Source organism: Anneissia japonica, unplaced genomic scaffold (genome assembly GCF_011630105.1).
Source record: "Anneissia japonica isolate Jap-2015-1 unplaced genomic scaffold, ASM1163010v1 scaffold24_len2511860_cov200, whole genome shotgun sequence".
Taxonomy (NCBI): Eukaryota; Metazoa; Echinodermata; class Crinoidea; order Comatulida; family Comatulidae; genus Anneissia; species Anneissia japonica.
Genome location: NW_022730786.1, coordinates 816,042 through 836,632, shown reverse-complemented (window position 1 = coordinate 836,632; position 20,591 = coordinate 816,042). Strand labels below are relative to the sequence as shown.

Below are 20,591 nucleotides of genomic sequence, written 5' to 3'. Positions count from 1 at the left end.
CCTTGGGTCGGACTGTTCCATTATTTTCGAAGGGGTGTTCCGTTTTGGGAACAATGGCAATTAGTCGGTTATCCAGGTAAGTATCTCACTCATAGACTACCAACATCACGATTGATTTGTGTAATTTCAAGCAAGTGTTGCAGAGACTTCTTCAAAGTTACTCTGGAGTTCGGGTTACATATGAGAATGAAGAAGATAATTCTGATACTATAGCAACATTGATTTATTACTTTAAGTACTGCGACAATAACATTCAGAGGCGAATTTCGAAAGTTTACATAAAAGTATTTATTAAAGTTTTCATGGGTTGTTTTAAACTCCAGTTTGTGTTACCTAACTATGAACTTCATTCTAATTAAGCGAGCCACGGATTTCGCAATAACAGGCCCTTAAAAATGTTGCTATATATCGACTACAATGTACATTATATTTAATACATTTAAATCAAATTTAGATCAATTTTAATATTGTGATTTTAAATAGCAGAGGTGGATTTAAGGGGGAGGGGTGGTAAAAAAAAAAAAATAAATAAATAAAAATTGATCGCCCAAATGCATCAGGTTATTTTCAGGCGTCTAGAAAAGACAAATTTCCTCTAAGATGGTGTTATCTCGATCGGACCCACTTTAGAACCCCCCTCCCCCTTTTTCCGCCCCGGCCCTCCCCTTTCGGACATCTCTTGATTTTCCCTGAATTGGCCTGCATGCCAGCAACTAAAGAACATAGGCTATTTATTTTTAACATTGTTCTGTGTATATCATTTGAATTTCTTCAATTTCAAACGAAGGAGCGCTGATTTTCGTATAATTTTTGTAGTATTTCAAATGAATGTACCCACTGTTGTCTTCTAATCGGATTAAAATCTGGTCGAATTTTGGCCGATATCGGAAAAAAAGTTTGGCCGAATTTGGCCGTGAGATGGCGTGTGTTTGGCCGTGAAGCCTGTCGACTATCTGGCAACCCTGGCGGGTTCTTCAAACGGCGAAAAACAAATGTTCAACGATTGATACATGAGTAAGTTTATAATTTTTGATCAACATTGACACAATCTTAAGTATTCATTTATCTTTCTGCTAATTAACATAATTTCAGGAGTGTTAAAAAATAACAGACTAGCCTAGCCTAGGCCTCTGCCCACACTGACAGACAGGAAGGCTCAGCAGTCGACCAGGGCCAGAGTAGGTTAGGCCTGGCCATAGCCTATGGCATAGGGCGTAGGCTAGCCTAGCCCTCTACTTACACCTCTAGGCCTAGGCCTAATCTAGCCTTAGTGTAGACCTAATGCACTTGTCAATTGTAGTTCAGGGCCATAGTGGGGCACTGGCCAGGAATGAGCCAGGTGCGTACAAATAGGTGTAGGCCTAGGCTCCTAGGCCCTAGTTGTGTCCCTGTATGTAGTGCCAGGATATACCTAAAATTCACTCATAGATGTAAGGAAGCAGGTCAACTCGGCCACAAGTCAACTCGGCCACAAGTTTATTTATAATTAAAATGAAATGTAAATATTACAGTTTCTGCATCCTTTTTCTTCAATATGATTAAAATGAAGTACACAGTATATTTTAGTAAAATTCATCGTCTCATCGTCGTGAGATCGTTGTACTGTATACATTTCTTCACACTGTACTCTAATTCAACAGAGAAAACCCGCCACTTGTCTATAGCCTGGTTTTCACGAGAGCCCTAGTAGTATCTGGATCAGGAGCTAACCGTTAGAGCAAACCGTTAGCACCTGCGTGAGAACGCCCGATCAGTTAGCGCTAACCGTTAGCGGTATCCGGATACTCTAATGGTTAGCAAGCGCTATCGGTTAGCAAGTTGAGGGGGTTTTTATCATCAACCAATCACACGTACGCGTTTACAATTTCCAGTTTCCTATTGGCCAGTTATTTCGATCATCATATTGTTGGTATCTGGATCGGGATTTTCTCGCATGGACGCACGGCAGCTAACGGTTAGCAGGATCCGGATCCTGCTAACCGTTAGCTGCCGTGTGAGAACATAGCCAAGATGTTTATACCCAAATGAATGTACACTACCATATTACAGACCTTATTTTTTGCAACCTACCTCATGATGCACAGTGCGGCCAAACTATAATGCACGTGAAAGTAATCGTCGTCATGTTAATAAATGCAACAAGTTTGCAGAGGGCTGGTCCAAAGATCCATGAGATTTTATCACATGAACTAAAAAGAAAGGGATTGAAATATTTTGAATCATCAGCGATAACGAAATGGCAGCAAGCATGTACCAGACGGTGTCATTCAGCGCTTTGTTGCACCAAACAGACAGCATGATGCACAGGTTTCCTGGCAATTATATCACAATCGTCAATATATAAACAATGATGTAGGATGTCTTGTATTCGAAAACCATGTCATAGTTGAAGTCCTCATATTCACTGTTGTTGACATAGTAACCTAAAAAGGAAACAATTCATTTGTAAATAATGGATACCTATTAACATATCCACATGTTATCCTTGAATGGATTGAATATAATTCTGAACCGTCTTCTTCACAGCAATTTATTGTCTGCATTAAACATGCAATGGTGTATTTGCAGACAAGAAGTGGCAGGAAGTAACAAAATTATTATCTATTGGAATAACAAAATTGAAGGGACATGACCATGCTTTTTCCACATTTTCCCCCAGTTTTTAAGTATTCAAAAATCTGTGTCTCATAACTATTCCCAAGTTTTTCATCAAACATCTTTTTGTGCTTAGAAAAATCAGTTGTACAACACATCAAAAATGTTTTTTTCCCTCCGGAACCTGAGCTGGGGGCTTTGACCGTGCGGAGCCTTGTGACAGCCACAGTGTGTAACCACAGTAGAACTTCAAACTTATTTTATTGTACTATATATATATTTATAAAATCGATCTGAATGGGGAATTGAATTAAATTTTAAGATGGGCACAATCACATAGTGTCGGCCGGTTTTGAATTGCGTCCTTTAATGGAGTTTCGGGCAAAGTACTGGTGGTGTACCACTCTGAATCTAGTAAAATTTAATAGGTTTTCAGCTTTGCTTCTATCAGCGAGTGATAGATTCCTATCCTAACTTTGTTTGGGCACTAAAACAGTGGTGGGAAATAGTTTACATGATTACATTGATCACTCATTACCAAGCCACTACATACCAGCACTCATTACATAGCCAATGGTTTATTAACAGTCATGACCGAGAACTATTTGGCAATATTTCTTACCAAGGCACTATTTTGACCACCATTTGTTACAAAAACACTTTACCAACACTGATACCAAAGTATGGTAATTAACAACTCTAGTCACAATAGCACTAGACCAACACTCTATTGATCAATGATTGTATACCAAAGACACTACTAATAATGCTTGTTACTAGGACACTATTAAGCAGTACCATTCATCATGGCACTATTAATATTGACCAACACCAAAATATTAGATCCCTGTTACCAAAACATTTTATGCTACGGACCCACATATTAACCCTGGTAAACTTGCCGACACAACTTCTCTTCCCCTTAATTTTTTAACTTTCCAAAAGGTGGGGCTGGGGCTGGCCCAATCCCCCACCAGTAAATCTGCCTTTGCTAATTTTTAATAGTCATTACAGTAATAGATGTCTTTTGGAAATTTTAACATTTCTCGATTGTAGTGTTTAGAAATGTTGTTCCCTTTAAAACCTACGTCTATACTTTTGTTTTAAATTTGACAAATTTTAACGACCCAAAATTTGGGTTGTGACCCATAGTTTGAATGATAGTATATTACAACTTAGATCACCCTTGTTAAAGATAGTATATGAAAAATAATACTTACTGTACCGATCAAAGAAGCTCACTGTCCAGCTTGCACGATACCAATCCCAGTTACTGTCCTCCATGTTGCTTCTATCTTTTTTCTTATCCTATGTATCTTCAAAGCTTCCAGTATATATAATGCCACTGCTTCACAACCTTTATCAATGGTAATCCTTATCCAGGTAGGCTTAATAGAAGTCAAACCTGAAAGCTGCTCGTTCTTATGAATCAACAGATAGATGTGATTTTTTGATGATCACAAATAACATTTATATACGATAGTCGTTTTGAAAGCTCCTCTTCAATTAGAGGGCATTGATAGCAACCCAATCCTGTTTTTAGTGGAGGGTAATGTGCTGTGTTAATGAAATATCCTGGTATAATTATGATTATGATATTACACAAACATCTAGATAACAGTACCATCCAAATTATAACATGTCATGTGTTCATTATATGCATTTATTTACATATCTTCCAATTAAATCAGAAGCAAATAATATTTTAATCTGTTGGCATCTTAAAAATATACATATATACACTTAATATGCTAAGGCATAGTTTTGTTGAATATGCCCCTAGCATGGTTTGTTAAATCTAATGAATTATTAGGCCTGTTTAACCAAAAAACATCGTTTAGAAATAAAGGTATAATACACGATTAATTGAAATTAAAGATAAACATTGTGTTTATTCGTACACATCGTTGGACCTTAAAAGAAATTTAAAGTGGAAGTTGGCCATAAACGTCTAATTTGCGAGACAAATACTGAGCCTGTCATAAATGAGGCTATTGTTTCACTAACGAGTTATTAACATGAATCTCATTGACTCAGAGTCTACTCGTATCTTGTCAAACCGACTATAATACCTAATAAAATAGAGAGTATTTCTGTATAGGATTCGAGCCTAAGATTTCGCTTGTTGCTTTTAGGAAACAGGAGTGAAGGTTTGTTCCGGTGTGCGATACTGTACTACACTATCCATATATTGGTGTTGATATAGAAATATTATGCAAATAGAAATATGAAGATTTGGTTTTTAGCATGTTAAAATTGTATGTATTAAAAATATTTCAAATCAGTTCTGAAAAAATTGATAGTATATATAAAACGCTGTACACCTTTACTGTAATAGCAAAGTTAAATATTCATAGCTATTGTTTCTGCCCACAGTAATCAGTAATCATATTCTGTAAATGTTCATCATATCCACACCCTACTTAAGATAGAGACCAAAATTGAACTCTACTTTATTAAAACATGACAAACTATTCTGCCAATTATCATTTTTATCCATTGATCCATTTTTGAGATATTCAGGTCTGGGACCTAATGGCCCTCAAATGCACACCAGTATTTGTATCGTCCCCAACACTTCACAATTTCTTCCTTGTAACTTGGTTAAACTTTCACGAAAGTTTCATTGATAGTTGGTTAGTTTTTGAAATATCTGGTCTGGGATGTTTTCCATTAAATGGTTCTCATATCCACACCCTATTCTAGTTTGTCACCAAAATTAAATCACCTACTTCTTGGGACACACCTTACAATCCAATGTAACTGCTATTTGGATCTGTGCAGCTGTTTTTGACATTTTGAACACAAGAAACATGCACAACCTTAAAATTTAAATGACCCTCAAGTTCACACCCAAATTTGGATCATCACCAACACTTAATAATTTCTTCCTTGTCTTGGTTAAACTATCACAAAAATTTCATTCATATCAGTTGATTAGTTTTTGAAATACAGTATCTAGTCTAGGCCGTTTGCTCTTAAATCCCTTTAAATGGTCACATCCACACCCTACTACAGACCATAACCAAAATTTAATAATTTCTTCATTGGGTTGTACCACTCCCTGTTATTTTCAATTATGTTTGTGCAGCCATTTTGAGATATGTCGCACACACACAAAAAAAAAAAAAATTCCACAGGAAAAACACCAAACATAACGCACACCCACATACAAACTTAAATGACTGAAAACATATATTTCCTGGTCGAGATAATAATGTATGCATCTTTGTGTAAATATATAACAGACTCCATCTTGTCGGTATAAGTTTTGATGAATTTGTTTCCCTTTCTTAATAATTTAAGTGTACATATATTGTTTGCATTTTGACTTTTGACCCCTTATACCTCGAAAATGCCCCGAAACTGGCTGATCACCCCCCATTTTCGGAATCTACACAAAAAAATTGGTCTAGAAAAGTTGGATGAAAATTGTCCCTCGTCGGGTGGTGATATTCCTCCTCCTCCTACTGGATTAAATAGACCTTTCTGGAGTGTCAACGATATTTAACAAATCAGAACAATGCTATGAATACGCAGTGCGTCTCAGGAACACATGTGGTGTTTGCTTACCGTATGTTTTAACACTGTCTTCTAGAACCTCGGCAACAATATCCAAGGGGCGGTGCTTAGTGGAAATGTCTATTCATCTGTAGTAAGCAGGCAGCCAGATATTACATTTACTACATCCTTTCTGATCTTGTTGAATTTAACTTTTATATACTCACAGACATAATCTTCAGTAATTAGGTCTAATTATGAGTTTTTTTCATTCAGTGCTACTGCCGAGGGACACGATGAAAATTGACCTGGATTTGAAGTACGAGACTGGGTTTAAACTATAGAACTGTAATTTCAAGTGACAGGTAATCCGGGCGGTGGACCGCTAATGCAGACCTGCCAACTTACCCGATCCTGGTGTATGTCACCCTATATTTAAGCAAATCTCCAGTTCTTCTGATCGAGTGTAATTTTCACCCAATTTCATTGATCTTACAGATCCCTGCAAAATACTGTACTCAGATTTATGCATAAATTTGAATGATTTGTTCGTTATTATTCAATGTATTCGCCGCATGCTTGCTTTGCGACGTGATAAACAAGAAGCCATTTTTTTATTCTGATGTCGATGCCAACAGCCAATGATTTGTCTTTACCCCTCCCCCTTCCCTCCTTGTTATTAGTATTTTATACCAATAGAGAAGATACATGACTTCTGCTTGCCTGTTTGAAATACTGCCACACATAAACAAATCGAGAAAAAAGCTCCTAAAATATTGAATTAAAACTTTGAATTACTCATTTGAAAGAATATTGAGGCCCAAGTTCCATATAAGTTACAGGTAAAAAAATGTACCGGTATGTTATCATGGGTTTGCATATTTTTTGCTTAAAAAATTTTCTGGAAAAAAAATAATGATAGGCCATGTCCTGAATTAAAGCACTATCGGAATAGTATTATTTAATCAACTATAAATTGGTGAGAATTTTTTTAATACTTCTGTTAAAATTAGTGAACTATCATCTGCCTCCACCAACCTAGTTCTTGTATATTGATTATTTGTTGCAATTGAGTTTTTCATTGCTTTCCTTTATATCAGTGGTCTTGAAATGGGGGAAGGGGGCACTGATGTGGGGCGCGAGGCACTGATGTGGGGCGCGAAGGTGAAGTGGGGGAGGGGCCCTAACTTTTTTTTATCTTCTGTGTTTTTTTTTCAAATTGACTATTAATTATTAATAGTTGTTATATGCAGTGTCTGGAAGACTGTTACTCGTTAAAAGTGTCATACTGCTTGCATTAATAAAGCTTGATGTTACTGTAAAGTAATGCATTGACATTATGCCAAAAATTTACTGTCAAAATATTGAAAAGAATTATTTTGAAGAAGAGAATTATATCATTCACAATGAAAATTACCATTTATAATAACAATAATATGACTTTCATTTATTTATTTATCCTTTCTTTATACTGAATGACACTTTCAGTACTAAAACATTGATTTCCACAGTGGTTAAGTATTAACAAACAATGAACTTTATATGTATATACAATAATAAAAAGAAAGAATAATATATTATAGTTAAAAAATAAAAAATACATTTATGAAAAAATATATATATAAAGGAAATATTTGTTTTAGATTTTACAAACCTGATATAAAAATTTTAAATTTTGAAACTGTCATAGATTAAAATTTTATTTTAATATCATCTGGGAGTTTATTCCAGAGCTTAGTACACTGGTATACGAATGTTCTTTTACCTTGCATATTACTCAAAGACTGTTCATAAAGAGTATTTTTACTTTGACTTCTAGTACAATGTGAGTGCAGACAGTCATTAAACATAAAATTATGTGATAGATAATATTGAGAATATTCACTGAAACACTCATTCGAAACATGTAGATGTTGTTCCATTTTCACAAAGTTTACTCCATTCTAATACATTTAAAATATCAGCAATTGGAGTTTTTTTGTCAGCAGACAGTAAAATTCTTCCCAATCTATTTACAAGAACTTGAAGCGAATTGGAAAGATAACTATTACAGTTGGAACACACACAACTGCAATAATCAAAAAGGGGCTAACAGAGTATTAGCCAACATCTTAAGAGTAAACAGTCAGATAACACCAATTTGTTATAAATATTGCTTGTTAATATGTTCAGACCATTTTAATTTATGATCAAATACAATTCCAAGATATTTGAATGAATCAACTGTCAATAGATTTTCCATTATAGGATAATGAGATATTTTAAAATTGTGTTTGAACCGAAAATCATAAATTTAGTTTAAAAAAAAAATATTTAACGTCAATTTGTTTTTACCAAACCAATTAGCAGTTTCATTAAAATTAAAATCAAGCCCATTTTGAAAAAAGAATTGCACAAAATAGTTGTCATGGGCATACATTACACATTTACATTGGATAGCATTGGGTAAAGAATTAACATTAATTATGAATAATAATGATCCTAAGATAAACCAATATTAATTTTTATAGAATCAGATTTTGTTTAATTGATTTGAACAATTTGAGATCTATTATTAAGATAAGAAACAAACCAATTTAGAGCTGATTCACGAATTCCATTTTTGTAGAGCTTTAAGAAGACCGTATTTAAATCTATAAAAATGGCAGCAGTGGCCCTTTCCATTATTTAAATTAAGAACATAATCAGACACATCGCTCAGGGTAGTGTTAGTTGAATGGGTTTTTTTTTTCTAAAAGCCAGACTATGATTCATTCAAAATATTTTCTTTTGTCAAATAGTCATATAATTGTTTGTGTACAGCACATTCAATAATCTTAGTTACTAATGGTAGAACAGAAATAGGTCTGTAATCTGCTTTATCCCCTTCCTTGTATAATAGGAGTTACTATTGCTTGTTTCCATTCTAAAGGAAAGTTTGAAGTAAATAGAGATATGTTAAAAATATAGGCATGATAATGTCTATTCTGATGTATTGTGGTATGTATTGTTCTACCAAACCAAATAGTGTACAAATATTTACATTCAGACTACTAAACTACCTGCATAAAATTCAGCTTTATCCCTTTCCTTGTATGGAGTTACTATTACTTGTTTCCATTCTAAAGGAGAGTTTGCAGTAAATAGAGATATGTTAAAAATATAAGCATGATAATGTCTATTCTGATGTATTGTGGTATATATTGTAAACTATTATTTTTATAAACTAAATAGTGTACAAATATGTACATTCAGACGACTAAGCTAGCCGCGTAAAATTACACTAAGTTTTATTATTTAATTTCAGATGTTTATTCACAAAAGCGGATATTATTCACATTAATATGAGCTTTAGACATCAGACTGTTTATTGGCTAGGTTCATTTACCTTTCAAGAATGCAATTAAATTTAACAACTGAACACGCTCATGTCTTGCAAAACACAAGTACTTTCCTAAAGATGCACATGTTTTTACAATGACGTTTTGGTGGGATCTTAGCAACAATATCCAAGAAGCTTGGCTTAATGGAAATGTCCATTCACCATTATATTTACACGCTTGTGTATAGAATCCCTGAAGAAGTTCTGCGGAAAAGGATCCCTGATGAAGTGCTGTGGAAAAGGATCCCTGACGAAGTGCTGTAGAAACTTGCAAAATATATCAAAGGTATGGAAGCTGGAAAGAAGCTATAAAGTGAGTAGGTCACTTTTATCGCCTTTGTAGTAAGTTGCGCAACATCAAAGTAGTGCAATGTATATAGAATTTCCAATGGGCCAAGCAGGAAAGTGAACGATAAAGCGAACATAAACAGCAGAAAAGTCATCTGAAACAAATAAATCAATAATGAGTACTGTGGCCTATATGTATGACCTGGCATATTTCGTCACTGTTTTCACAAAGAGACACTTCAAAAATCACATTTTTTCAATTTTTTTTTTCTTTGACATTTGGATTATGTACATCGAACTTTACCTTTCCATCTAATTTTTAAGAGTAGAACTACACTAATTAGCTAATTATGCTAATTAGCCGTTGCGCACAAATCGAGAAAAATGGATTTTTCGTTTTCACAAACAGACACAAACCTTCATTGGGTTATTAAAAGACGCGCGTGCCGCGTTGTAATCGCTAGGTAAGGCCTAGCTTGGCTAGGGCTAGATGTAAAAATTAGACTTACCTAGCTTACCTATGCATACCGGTACCCTTCTTGCAGTATAACATCAAATGTGGAATTATTCGTAAAAACAATGATTAAAGCAGGATAAGCTGAGATTGTAGACCTGTTTTAGCCCTTTACTACAGTGGTTAACACATAGCTAAAATACAGTTTGGGCAAGTTTGTGCCTCAACAGGTGCGCATACAGCATGCACCGTTTTCATGAAGAGACTCTACGTGTATACAACATATGCTGTGTTTATTCTGATCGTTTTCACGAACAAACACAAACTAGTGCGCGTTAATAACTCCTTAATTAAATTAATTAGAGCAGAAAAAATGAACATTCGGAATATTCAATGCTTTAGCTTTCCGCATGTGTAAAAAAATATTTAAAATTTTGATATCTTGATAGTGAAATTCATGGTTTGATGAACTAGTCTACTTCAAACGCGTTTTTGTCAAAATACTGTTTTGGTCGAAATTGAAGTTTTTGTCTCTCCGTGAATACGGTGACGATTTTATGCACGGATGCACTTAAAAATATAGTTAAATATCTTTAAACAACTTCAGTCGATGATGTTTACTTACCTGATTTTCGCTCTTCCCATTTGAAGAGAACGTTTCTGTTGACATCGCTGAGAAGAATTTACGGCGGTAAAAATACATCAGAGGGTTGACGGACCATAGAATAGTAAACGGTACAGCAAACGATAGTATGAAAAGAGTATTCCACATGATGTGTGAATGCAAAGTTTGAGATGTTAGTATGCATAATTTATGCTCGCCGGAATTTTCAACATTCTGTGGGTAAAGAAATATGAATGACGAACAGGTTAATATTTCATCAGAGATGCTGTAATTATACACTTTTTTTTATTGAGTTTGTAATAATTTTTTATGAATTGAATGACTGCTATAAAAATTTATGAGATGATTAATTCTAACTAATTTTACATCTGTTTTAGTGACCTATGTTTTGTTCTGCTGGAAATCATAGACCTGGGAAATAGGAAGCTTACTAAAGAATGTTGTCAAAAAGAGCTTTGTTAACACATAATAAAAGTTTATTGCTGTAATTTCTTCCTCTTCAAAATTAGAAGTTGAAGGGTGCCATTCAATACGGTACAATATTAGGAAACTACTTCCTTTGAATATAGGTGCATAACAAAATAAATCACACAAGTTTAAAAACACTATTTACCGACAATAAATTTTATCCCTGGAAAACAAAACAAATTTAAAGTGTAAATTTAAATATTATAATGCATGACTCTTTTCTGTTTATTGGAATTGATTTAATATAGGCATATCTGTCTTGTGCCGAGACCTCAGGTATTATATACTTACCTTTGCAACACATTCCCTGTTTGTATTTTTACATTATGTTCTTTAAACAAATTCTTTAGTTTTATTAGACCATAACAATAATTATTATTAAATTATATGACATAAATTTTAAAGAAAATGACAAGTTTGTAACGCACATGGAAAATTGCTATCGGAATACAGACAACAATGGAAATAATAGCAATGATGGTGAGACCGATCGCTGAATTATACTTTGGGTGTTCCCGGAAACTACGCTTCATCACACTATGCGACAGAAGCCTACAAAGAGAAAACTGTAGTTTAATATAAAAGATTTTGGCTAATTACGTATCTTTTGTTTATGAATTATATTTTAACATTAACTACAATTATTGTGAGTTGCATTGTGAGAGTGGTTGTGTAGTGATTATAATTATTCTGGCTCAACCTTGATGTTGGATGTTTGAACCTTCGCTATGAACTTCGCTTCTCTTTGGGCAAGGCACTTTAACTACTTATGACTTTCCAGGGAATATAAATGGGTACCTGGTAGAATGTTATGGAAGTCAATGAATGATTTTGTGTGCATTGAATTACAGTACCACTAAGACTACCCTGAAAATATAAAACAAATTGCAGCAAAAAGTTGTGGTTGTATTCTGTGCCGGTTGCCAACTTAATGGATCAAATATCTCTCAATAAGAAATTATCAATGTTGCCTTGTGTATCATGGTACATGGCATAGACTTAAGGCCAACTCAGACAGCATCGTACGATGCAGCCTGACACGATTCATCATCGGGGAGTGTAAGCCGTCGTGAGAAATATTAAACATGTTGAATATCTATGTTAATATCTATGACGCAACTGCACCCACGACGCAACTGTATCCACCATAAACCATCGTGTCTGCATTTAACTCGCACAGACCTGACACAACAACAAATCATGTTGGTCAAATCAAACAAATCGTCATACAGCACTGTCTGAGTTGGCCTTCAAGATTTAAATTACCTAAAGCCAGGCACTCGCTGCGTCATATGACGTATCTAACGCCTCCATGTGAGCCCGAGACTATGGAATGCCAAAAGGGCAACCTTGAACACTTCAACGATTATACAAACAGTACCAACGAATACACAGGCACTCCAATGAATGTACAAGCACTCCAATGAATATTGAAACACTCCAACGAATATAGAAACACTCCATAAGTAAAAATGCCCCTTATATTGGCCCTTTTCTGTTTTAAAGAATGGAAAATATCACAAGAATCCTAAAAAAAATTCCAGCTTCCTTACAAATATCCGGTTGTTTTTCGTTAGACAATTACCACAATTTTCATGTATGAAGAAGGTATCAATTCATTTACTACATATTTGTCTTGCAGTGTTTAACTGTGTAGCCCCTGTCTCTTATACACATCTAGATGTGTATACAAGCATCGAGCATAGAGTGCAGGAACCTGTGTCCTACTTTAACTACAGTTGAAAGAGGGCGTGGAATCACAATCTGGTTTCGGTGTTCTAAGATCATCAGAATGTTTAGACCTAAATTAAATATTGTACCATATTACATGACCTTATTTATCGCAACCTACCTTATGATGCATATTGCGGCAAAACTTAAGCATGTGAAAATAATCGTCGTCATGTTTATAAACGGAACTAATCTGCAGAGGGCCAATCCAAAGGTCCATGAGACTTCTATCGTATAAACTAAATAAAAAGTGGTCGTAATATTGTGAATTGCCAGCGATAAGGAAATGGCAGCAAGCATGTACCAGACAGCGTCATTCAGGGCTTTCTTGCGCCAAACAGACAGCACGATGCACAGGTTTCCAGGTAATGATATCACAATCGTCAGTATATAAACAATGATGTAGGATGTTGTGTGTTCCGAATTCGCCTCATAGCTGATATCCCCTTGTTCACTGTCCTTGTCATAGTAACCTAAATATTAAACAATCAATTTGTAAATTTTATGGGTACCTTGTAACATTATTCGCATATTATCCTTGAAGGGATTGAATGCAATTGTTTACTGTCTTCTTCACAGCAATTATTGTAATGGTGTATTTGCAGACAGGAAGTGGCAGGAAGTAAGAAAAGTAAAGTAACTATTGGAACAAGAAAATGAAAGTTGTGTAACCACCCTTTTCCACATTCTTCCCCCCCCCCCAGTTTTTAAGAACGCTATACTAAAATCTGTATCCCATTAACCATTCCCAAGTTTTTTTTCGTAAAACATCTTTTTGTATTTAGAAAAATCAGTTGCACAACACATCCAAAATTTTTTTATTTTATTTTTATTTTATTTCAATCGTCCAACAGGAACTCTTTGTTCCCATTTACAGGCAAAAATTGTAATAAATATCAAAAATATAATCAATACAATAAAAAAAAAAAAAAAGATATAAAAAGATAATTATTATTATTATTTCTATAATTATATAATTAAAATTGCTGTATTTACAATAAATATGTAAAAATTACTAAAAATTATTTATAATTACAATTAAAATAACGTTTAAAATAATAAAGTTTTAAAAATGTTTTTTCCCTCACATCACAGAGCTTCCTGACAGCCATAATGTGTGACTGCAGTTATAAGTACTTAAAAATTTATTATATTTTAAAATTTATTATATTTTAAAATTTATTATATTGTACTGTACAGTATATTTATTTATAAAATTGATCTGAATGAATGGTGGATTGAATTAAATTTAAGAAGGGCATGAACGGTTCAAAATGCATCCTTTTATGGAGTTTCGGGCAAAGTGCTGGTGGTGTGCCACTTTGAATCTAGTAAAATGTTATAGGTTTGCAGCTTTGCTTCTATCAGCGAATGATTACCATCCTAACTTTGTTAGGGCAATATACAGCGCTGGGAAATAGATACATGGTTACATTGATCACATATTACCAATCTAGTATATAACAGCACTCGTGAGATAGCCAATGATTTATTAACAGTCGTGAACAAGAACTATTTGGTAATATTTCTTAGTATTGACCAACACAAATTTTAATCAATATTTTCAAAATATTTCAGTGAATGTACATTTTTTCGTTTTTTTCTTTTATAACAAATTGTATTCACACCCTTTCCCTGACGGTTTAGGATTCGAATCAAGATGGGGGCTATATGTTTTCTTAAAATAATAATATCCTCGGTGTCACATAAACGTAGTTGAATTGACATCTATAGGCCTAATTTTTTATTTCCTGGCCAGTCGTCTGTCATACACTTAATTGTTACCTTCCTACCAGTTTGTGCTATGTGAAAACAAACGTTATTGATATAACCATAATATTATTTTAGATACTATTGATAAATTAATGACAGATCCTTCACGATAGAAAGCATTACCTAGTGCCATATTGATTTAAACTGTATTTGATTTAAGCAACGGAAACATAGCGATCCTTAATTACCACAGTTTATAAACTAGGCCTGCAATTTGCAGCAAGCCGACAACATCATCCGATGAACCATTGTGAACTACACATTGCACACACATTTTTAAAATTTGTTTCTTACTAGCAAGACTACCAATTCTCTTCGGTACTAAGTAAGAATATTTTAATAATAAGTAGTTTTCGCCGCACGATGTTAACCTTAACTTTAATGTTAGTACCCAACATGCAACGCGAAAACTCCGCCCCTTTTTGTAAACAAATCGAAAAACACATGCGCAAACCCGTAACTAACGTACGTTGAGCACGTAAAATCCTGAAGTTTACGTACTCCGCAACGCAAGATGAATAAATTATGTTAACGTTAATGTTGTGCGGCGAAAACTACCTATTGCTGTTAAATGTTCAGGGTTTTTTTTATATTGTAGTATTGTATTTAACTGACATTAATCTAAGAAACAAGTGTAGTGGAAGACAAAAGCCTCTCGTGTTTGTTTTTGCTGTACCACAAATTTGTACGACTTCTATTCGATTAACTGTGATATTCCTGCTGTGTAGATGTGTCTATAAATTTGCTCATATGACGGCACATTTCTCGATTGTATTTCAAATGTTGTTCCTTTGAAAACCTACATCAACATTTTTGTAGTAAATTTGACATATTTTGTGACCCAAATAATTTTTTTGTGACCCAAATTTGGGTGGAAAAATAATACCACTTACTGTGGAAATCCCACTCGCCGTCCTCCATGTTGCCGCTATCTTTTGTCTTATTCTGAATATCTTCAAAGCTTCCAGTATATATACTGTTGTGCCACTGCTTCACAACCTTTTGTCAACAGTAATTCTTAATAGATAGGCCAAATAGAAGTGAAACCAGAAAGCTACTCATTCCTATGTATCAACAGATAGATGCAATTTTTTAATGATCACAAATAACATTTATATACTATACGATTGGTGTTCTGAAAGCTTCCCTTCAATTGAAGGGCATTTATAACAACACAATTTCCTGTTTTAGTGGAGGGTTAATGTGATGTGGTAATGAAATATCCCAGTATAATTATGATTATGATATTGCACAACAATCCATTGGTGGATCTGGAAAAAAAGTTGGGAAAGCTCATTTTCCGCCATCTAGAAATCAAAATCTTCCCTGGGAGGACCCTCAACCCTACTTCCTTTTTTGGATTTGTCAATTCATGGAAAAAAGAATATGTAGGCAACTACCCAATTTAATGTGTAAGCTTTATGGGCTTTGATAAAATCTCATGGTTTTTCTAGACCAGTTTTTTTTATGGGGAATCAGAATATGGGAGGTAAATGGGCTGTAACCTCAGAACTTTCATGTGAGGTCGCTTTTTTCAAATTGGCCACCAAAATCCAACAATATACATATAATGGGCAAAATAAGCACATAAGAGGTACAGTAGGTTTGACCAAATTTTGAATATGTAATGATAAGAGTAAGGTATAACTTATTAAAATAGTAGCCAAAATTATAGAACGACTTAACAGCAGCTTTAATATCCTAAATAAATTTGTTTAATTTACAAACAATGAATGTAATAACTGCTGTTGCTTTTAAAAATGTAAGTAAAAATTCCCCTTATATTAGCCCTTTTCTGTTTTGAAGAATGGAAAATATCACCAGTATCCCAAAAAAATTCCAGCTTCCTTTTCATTATTTTTGTGTATTTCAGACAACTACCATAATTTTCATGCATGAAGAAAGCATCAATTCATTTACTACATATTTGTCCTTTAGTGATTTAACTGTGTAGCCCTATGTTGAGCAATAATCTTCAGGTATCGCTTTTATCACTGCATTCTGAAAGTCTTCGTATTCATTGTATGAACAATTCTTGGACTTCCACAGGCATTTGTTCATTCCATCGGTTCCATCAAACTCATTTACTACATATTTGTCCTTTAGTGATTTAACTGTGTAGCCCTATGTTGAGCAATAATCTTCAGGTATCGTTTTATCACTGCATTCTGAAAGTCTTCGTATTCATTGTATGAACAATTCTTGGACTTCCACAGGCATTTGTTTATTCCATCGGTTCCATCAACTATTTTTATTGACAAAGTCACTTACCTCTGCTTATTTTCATTCTAACGATTAAGTTTGCTAAGTATCTGAAGCTCAAGATTCTGCTAACATGGTGGCAGCAATGCCAGTTTGCTAAATCAAAAACTACGAATCCCAGTTTGTTGAAACCCAGTTTGCACTGAAACCCACTTTGTTGAAAATACAATAAAGCAGTAAAACATTAACCACAGCGTAACGTTCATGTTGGAGCACTCTCTCACTATGTATGCGTTTAAGAAATAGGGGCTTATTGTAGTTAAATGATTCTTTTTGTTTTAATCTGTAAATCAATTGGCTATCAGCAAGTAAAAATCAATTTAATAGGCCTTGCAGATAAAAGGTTTTATTAGCATACCTATGATAAATACAAAAATTTTAACTAAGATAATAGTAAAGGAAATAAACAAATTAATAATAATCTACAATTATACACACATGCCAATTGTGGCTCCAGAAATTTGTCGACAAGGGGTCTGACTCAAAGGGCCAACTAGAGCCTCGGTGGTCAGGGACCTGGCACAACAATCCTGATAAGGTAATCCTGATAAGGTAATCCTGATAAGGTAATCCTGATAAGGTAATCCTGATAAGGTAATCCTGATAAGGTTTGCAGGGGGAGTATTTTAGAAGGATACGATGCTTATCCTCAATTTCATTTCATTTTATTTCTAACTTTCGAGTGTGTTTTTCAACAGCTTTGTTGTCTTCCAATACTTTTCCTTTTAATTTGTACACAAATGAAGCTCATTCCTGAACTGCCCAACATTTTTCAAATGCACAGTATGCTGTACTTTTGTAACACAAAGTTTTGGACTGGTTTTCGGAAATCCGAGTTTCGGCAAACTGGTATTTCATGGTTTCAGTGAACTGGATTGGGCACTCTGGGTTTTGGCAAACTGAGTTTCTGCAAACTGGGATTTCATGATTTCAGTGAACAAATGGATTTGGCCAACTGGATTTTGACACACTGATCAGGTACCTTCTTAGATACTATTGTTATCGGCAAGAATGCATCCTTGTCACAGAAAGCGATTTTGTATTAGTCTTCGTAGCAGCCCAGAAAAGCAGACCCAAAAGTCATCCTGCATGCAATGCATGCTTTAAGGAATTACAACCAATGCATAAATATCAACCGTTCCATTCTGGAGACATTGATATTGCAGGCGTTGCTACTGTATATCTTATTTTATGACAACGGAGAGAAGGTCTTTCTAGACACAAACACTGGCAAATACCGAAAGTTTTTCAAATTAGGTGACTTTCACCAGCTAAGAAATCATCCCTTGTTGGATCTCATGCTTCTGTAATCAAAGGCAAAGTTTTGTTGACACTTTCTGCAACTTTAAAGTTTTTAGATCATGTTCTATTACAAAGGTTGTCTGAGGAACTTGAAGACAGCTGCATGTAGTTAATGGGAAAGTGTAAATCTAGCAAGATGTGAAATTTTCAATGGAGGCAATAAGATTACACACATTGCTACCACCATATTTGCAGACCCTTGAGCATTGGAGCGAATTTAATTGCTAAAGAATGGAAATTAAGCAGAAGTAAATTGTTTTGTCAATAAAAACAGATGGAATGAACAAATTAAGCAAGAAATGACAATGATGCCCATGGACGTCCAAGAACTGTTTCACTATTTCAGATTGCAGTGATGTAATAAACATGTAATAAATGAATTAATGCCTTCTTTATACATAAAAGTTATGGTAATTGTTTGTTAGTCCTCTGGAATACCTTGTGTAGTACACAAAAATAATGAAAGGTAAGGAAGCTGGATTTTTTGGGATTCTGGTCAGTGGTGATATTTTCCATTCTTCAAAACAGAAAAGAGAAGTGGGAGTTTTTACTTACATTTTCAAAATGTGAGGTACCTTACCATCCTAAAATATGTTATGTTGGGTTTAAAAAGTCAACAGCAGTTATTACATTCATTGTTTCATGTTTTGAAAATTAAACAAATTTATTTAGGGTATTGAAGCTGCTGTTAACTTGTTCTTTAATTTTGGTGGCCATTTTAGAAAGCACCCTCAATTGCCCCCTGAAATCTTCACATTAATAACTTTAGCTAGTTATATTTTACTGCTATCATTACATATTCAAGAGTTGTTCAAACCTACCTCTTATGTGCTTATTCTGCCCATGTATTTTGTTGAATTTTGGTGGCCATTTTGAAAAAAGTGTCCTCACATGAAAGTTCTCAGGTTATAGCCTATTTACCTCACAAATTCTGATTCCCCATAAAAAAACAAGTCCAGAAAAACCATATGAGAATTTCTACCTCTCCAAGTGGCACCCTATCTCACTTATAGCCTGGTCTATAGCCAGGCCAAGCTACATTGTTATCAAAATTAAGAAAAAAGGTGGGTGAATTTAACAATAATGTTATTACTCTGTCTACATTGATAGAGTAGTGCACATTCAAATTTTATTTTTGTTCACTTTTATCGTTAAGTTTGGACGCACCACAGATTAGTGTGTGACACTGCTGTAAAGGTGTGTGCCAATAAAAACAGGAGGTTTGCTTGCAGGCACCATTTTTCCTGTAAATTTGGTGGGTTGGCTAGACTACATTTCAGCCAGATGTTTTATAAATTACTTTATTTGAATCTTTTACCCACTAACATTTTACCAGGTTTACTAACCTATTAATAACTAAATTCTTTATTGTATCTCAACTTCAGTATTCATATTAGTCTACTGACATATTATTACTTTAATTAACTAATAAGATAGTTGTATTTCATGTTTCTTAATACTAAATTTATACAAATATAAAACACATACCTGTAATAAACAGAAAACGAACTTGTCACATGAATGTGTGACTTACCTCCCACCCAGCATCACCTTGACCTTTACAGGCATCTTCTATTTTTAAAATGGGGGTGTTTCATCTAAGATTCACATAATTATATAGATGTAGCAGGTGTTCTTCCCTACTTGAGAGTAAGCGTAACAGTCACTTAATTCATTGTGGGGGCTCGGGCTCCAGTTAAGCGCTGCTAAGTCGGTAGAAGCTTGTGCAACCATAATGAAAACTACAGAATCCTTTTTATGGTATAAACTAATGAAATATTTTATTAAATAATAGGGGATACAATGTTGGATTTAAACGGGAATTAAACTGCAACTGCTCACATGAGATCAAATTGAATAATAACATTATTATTGTCCATTTATCACCTGTCCAGTATAAGTGTTCGATGATATGCAAGCGAACGAAGCAAACCGGTTAATAGCGATAGCGACAGATTAGCAAAGAATCCAAAACAAAGTTATGAAAAAAATAGTAGCGAATTGAAAAAGATTGCAGTTACCTCCATGCATTTAGTCAGTTCAGAAATCAAATCGTCCATCAAGGATGAGGTACCCGGTAATGGGTGTCTATAAAAGTAAGATCTATAAAAGTAAGACGCAAGATTAATCTTACTTTTCTAGATCTAGAAAAGTAAGAGTTTCAATGATGGGTTGTATCATTATACCAAAGGTATATTATTTTGTTTATGTTCTTTTAAAGCTGAGACTTG

General features: G+C 34.3%; 1 protein-coding gene and 1 long non-coding RNA gene across 3 annotated transcripts in view; one reads left to right on the top strand and one right to left on the bottom strand.

Moving 5' to 3' along the window:
- Positions 1-955: 955 nt before the first annotated feature.
- LOC117115117 overlaps positions 956-20,591 on the top strand; it is a 39,335-nt gene continuing 19,699 nt past the window's right edge. Inside the window, exon 1 of the long non-coding RNA XR_004446488.1 lies at positions 956-1,014. This is a non-coding gene — a long non-coding RNA (uncharacterized LOC117115117). The remainder of the gene's footprint in view (positions 1,015-20,591) is intronic.
- On the bottom strand, positions 7,529-19,909 carry LOC117115116 (apelin receptor-like). Of its 2 annotated transcripts, XM_033258809.1 has the most exons (7): positions 19,849-19,867; positions 19,182-19,291; positions 15,690-15,860; positions 13,145-13,496; positions 11,721-11,844; positions 10,825-11,037; positions 7,529-9,900 (listed from the first exon to the last, which is right to left on the bottom strand). In XM_033258809.1, exons 3-7 carry the CDS (start codon positions 15,715-15,717, stop codon positions 9,628-9,630), a joined length of 990 nt encoding a protein of 329 aa, XP_033114700.1. In that variant the 5' UTR covers positions 15,718-15,860; positions 19,182-19,291; positions 19,849-19,867; the 3' UTR covers positions 7,529-9,627. The 2 variants fall into 2 exon arrangements, with proteins under 2 accessions (XP_033114700.1, XP_033114699.1); XM_033258808.1 differs by lacking the exon at positions 19,182-19,291 and having other exon boundaries at positions 19,849-19,909.

Excerpts from the sequence above, each read along its gene's own strand:
- LOC117115116 (XM_033258808.1), bottom strand. The coding sequence starts at position 15,717 with ATGGAGGACGGCGAGTGGGATTTCCACA. Across the intron at positions 11,845-13,144 it reads GCCGCAATATGCATCATAAG|GCTTCTGTCGCATAGTGTGA; the intron begins GTAGGTTGCGAT and ends TTCTCTTTGTAG. Across the intron at positions 11,038-11,720 it reads TTCCGATAGCAATTTTCCAT|AATGTTGAAAATTCCGGCGA; the intron begins GTGCGTTACAAA and ends CTTTACCCACAG.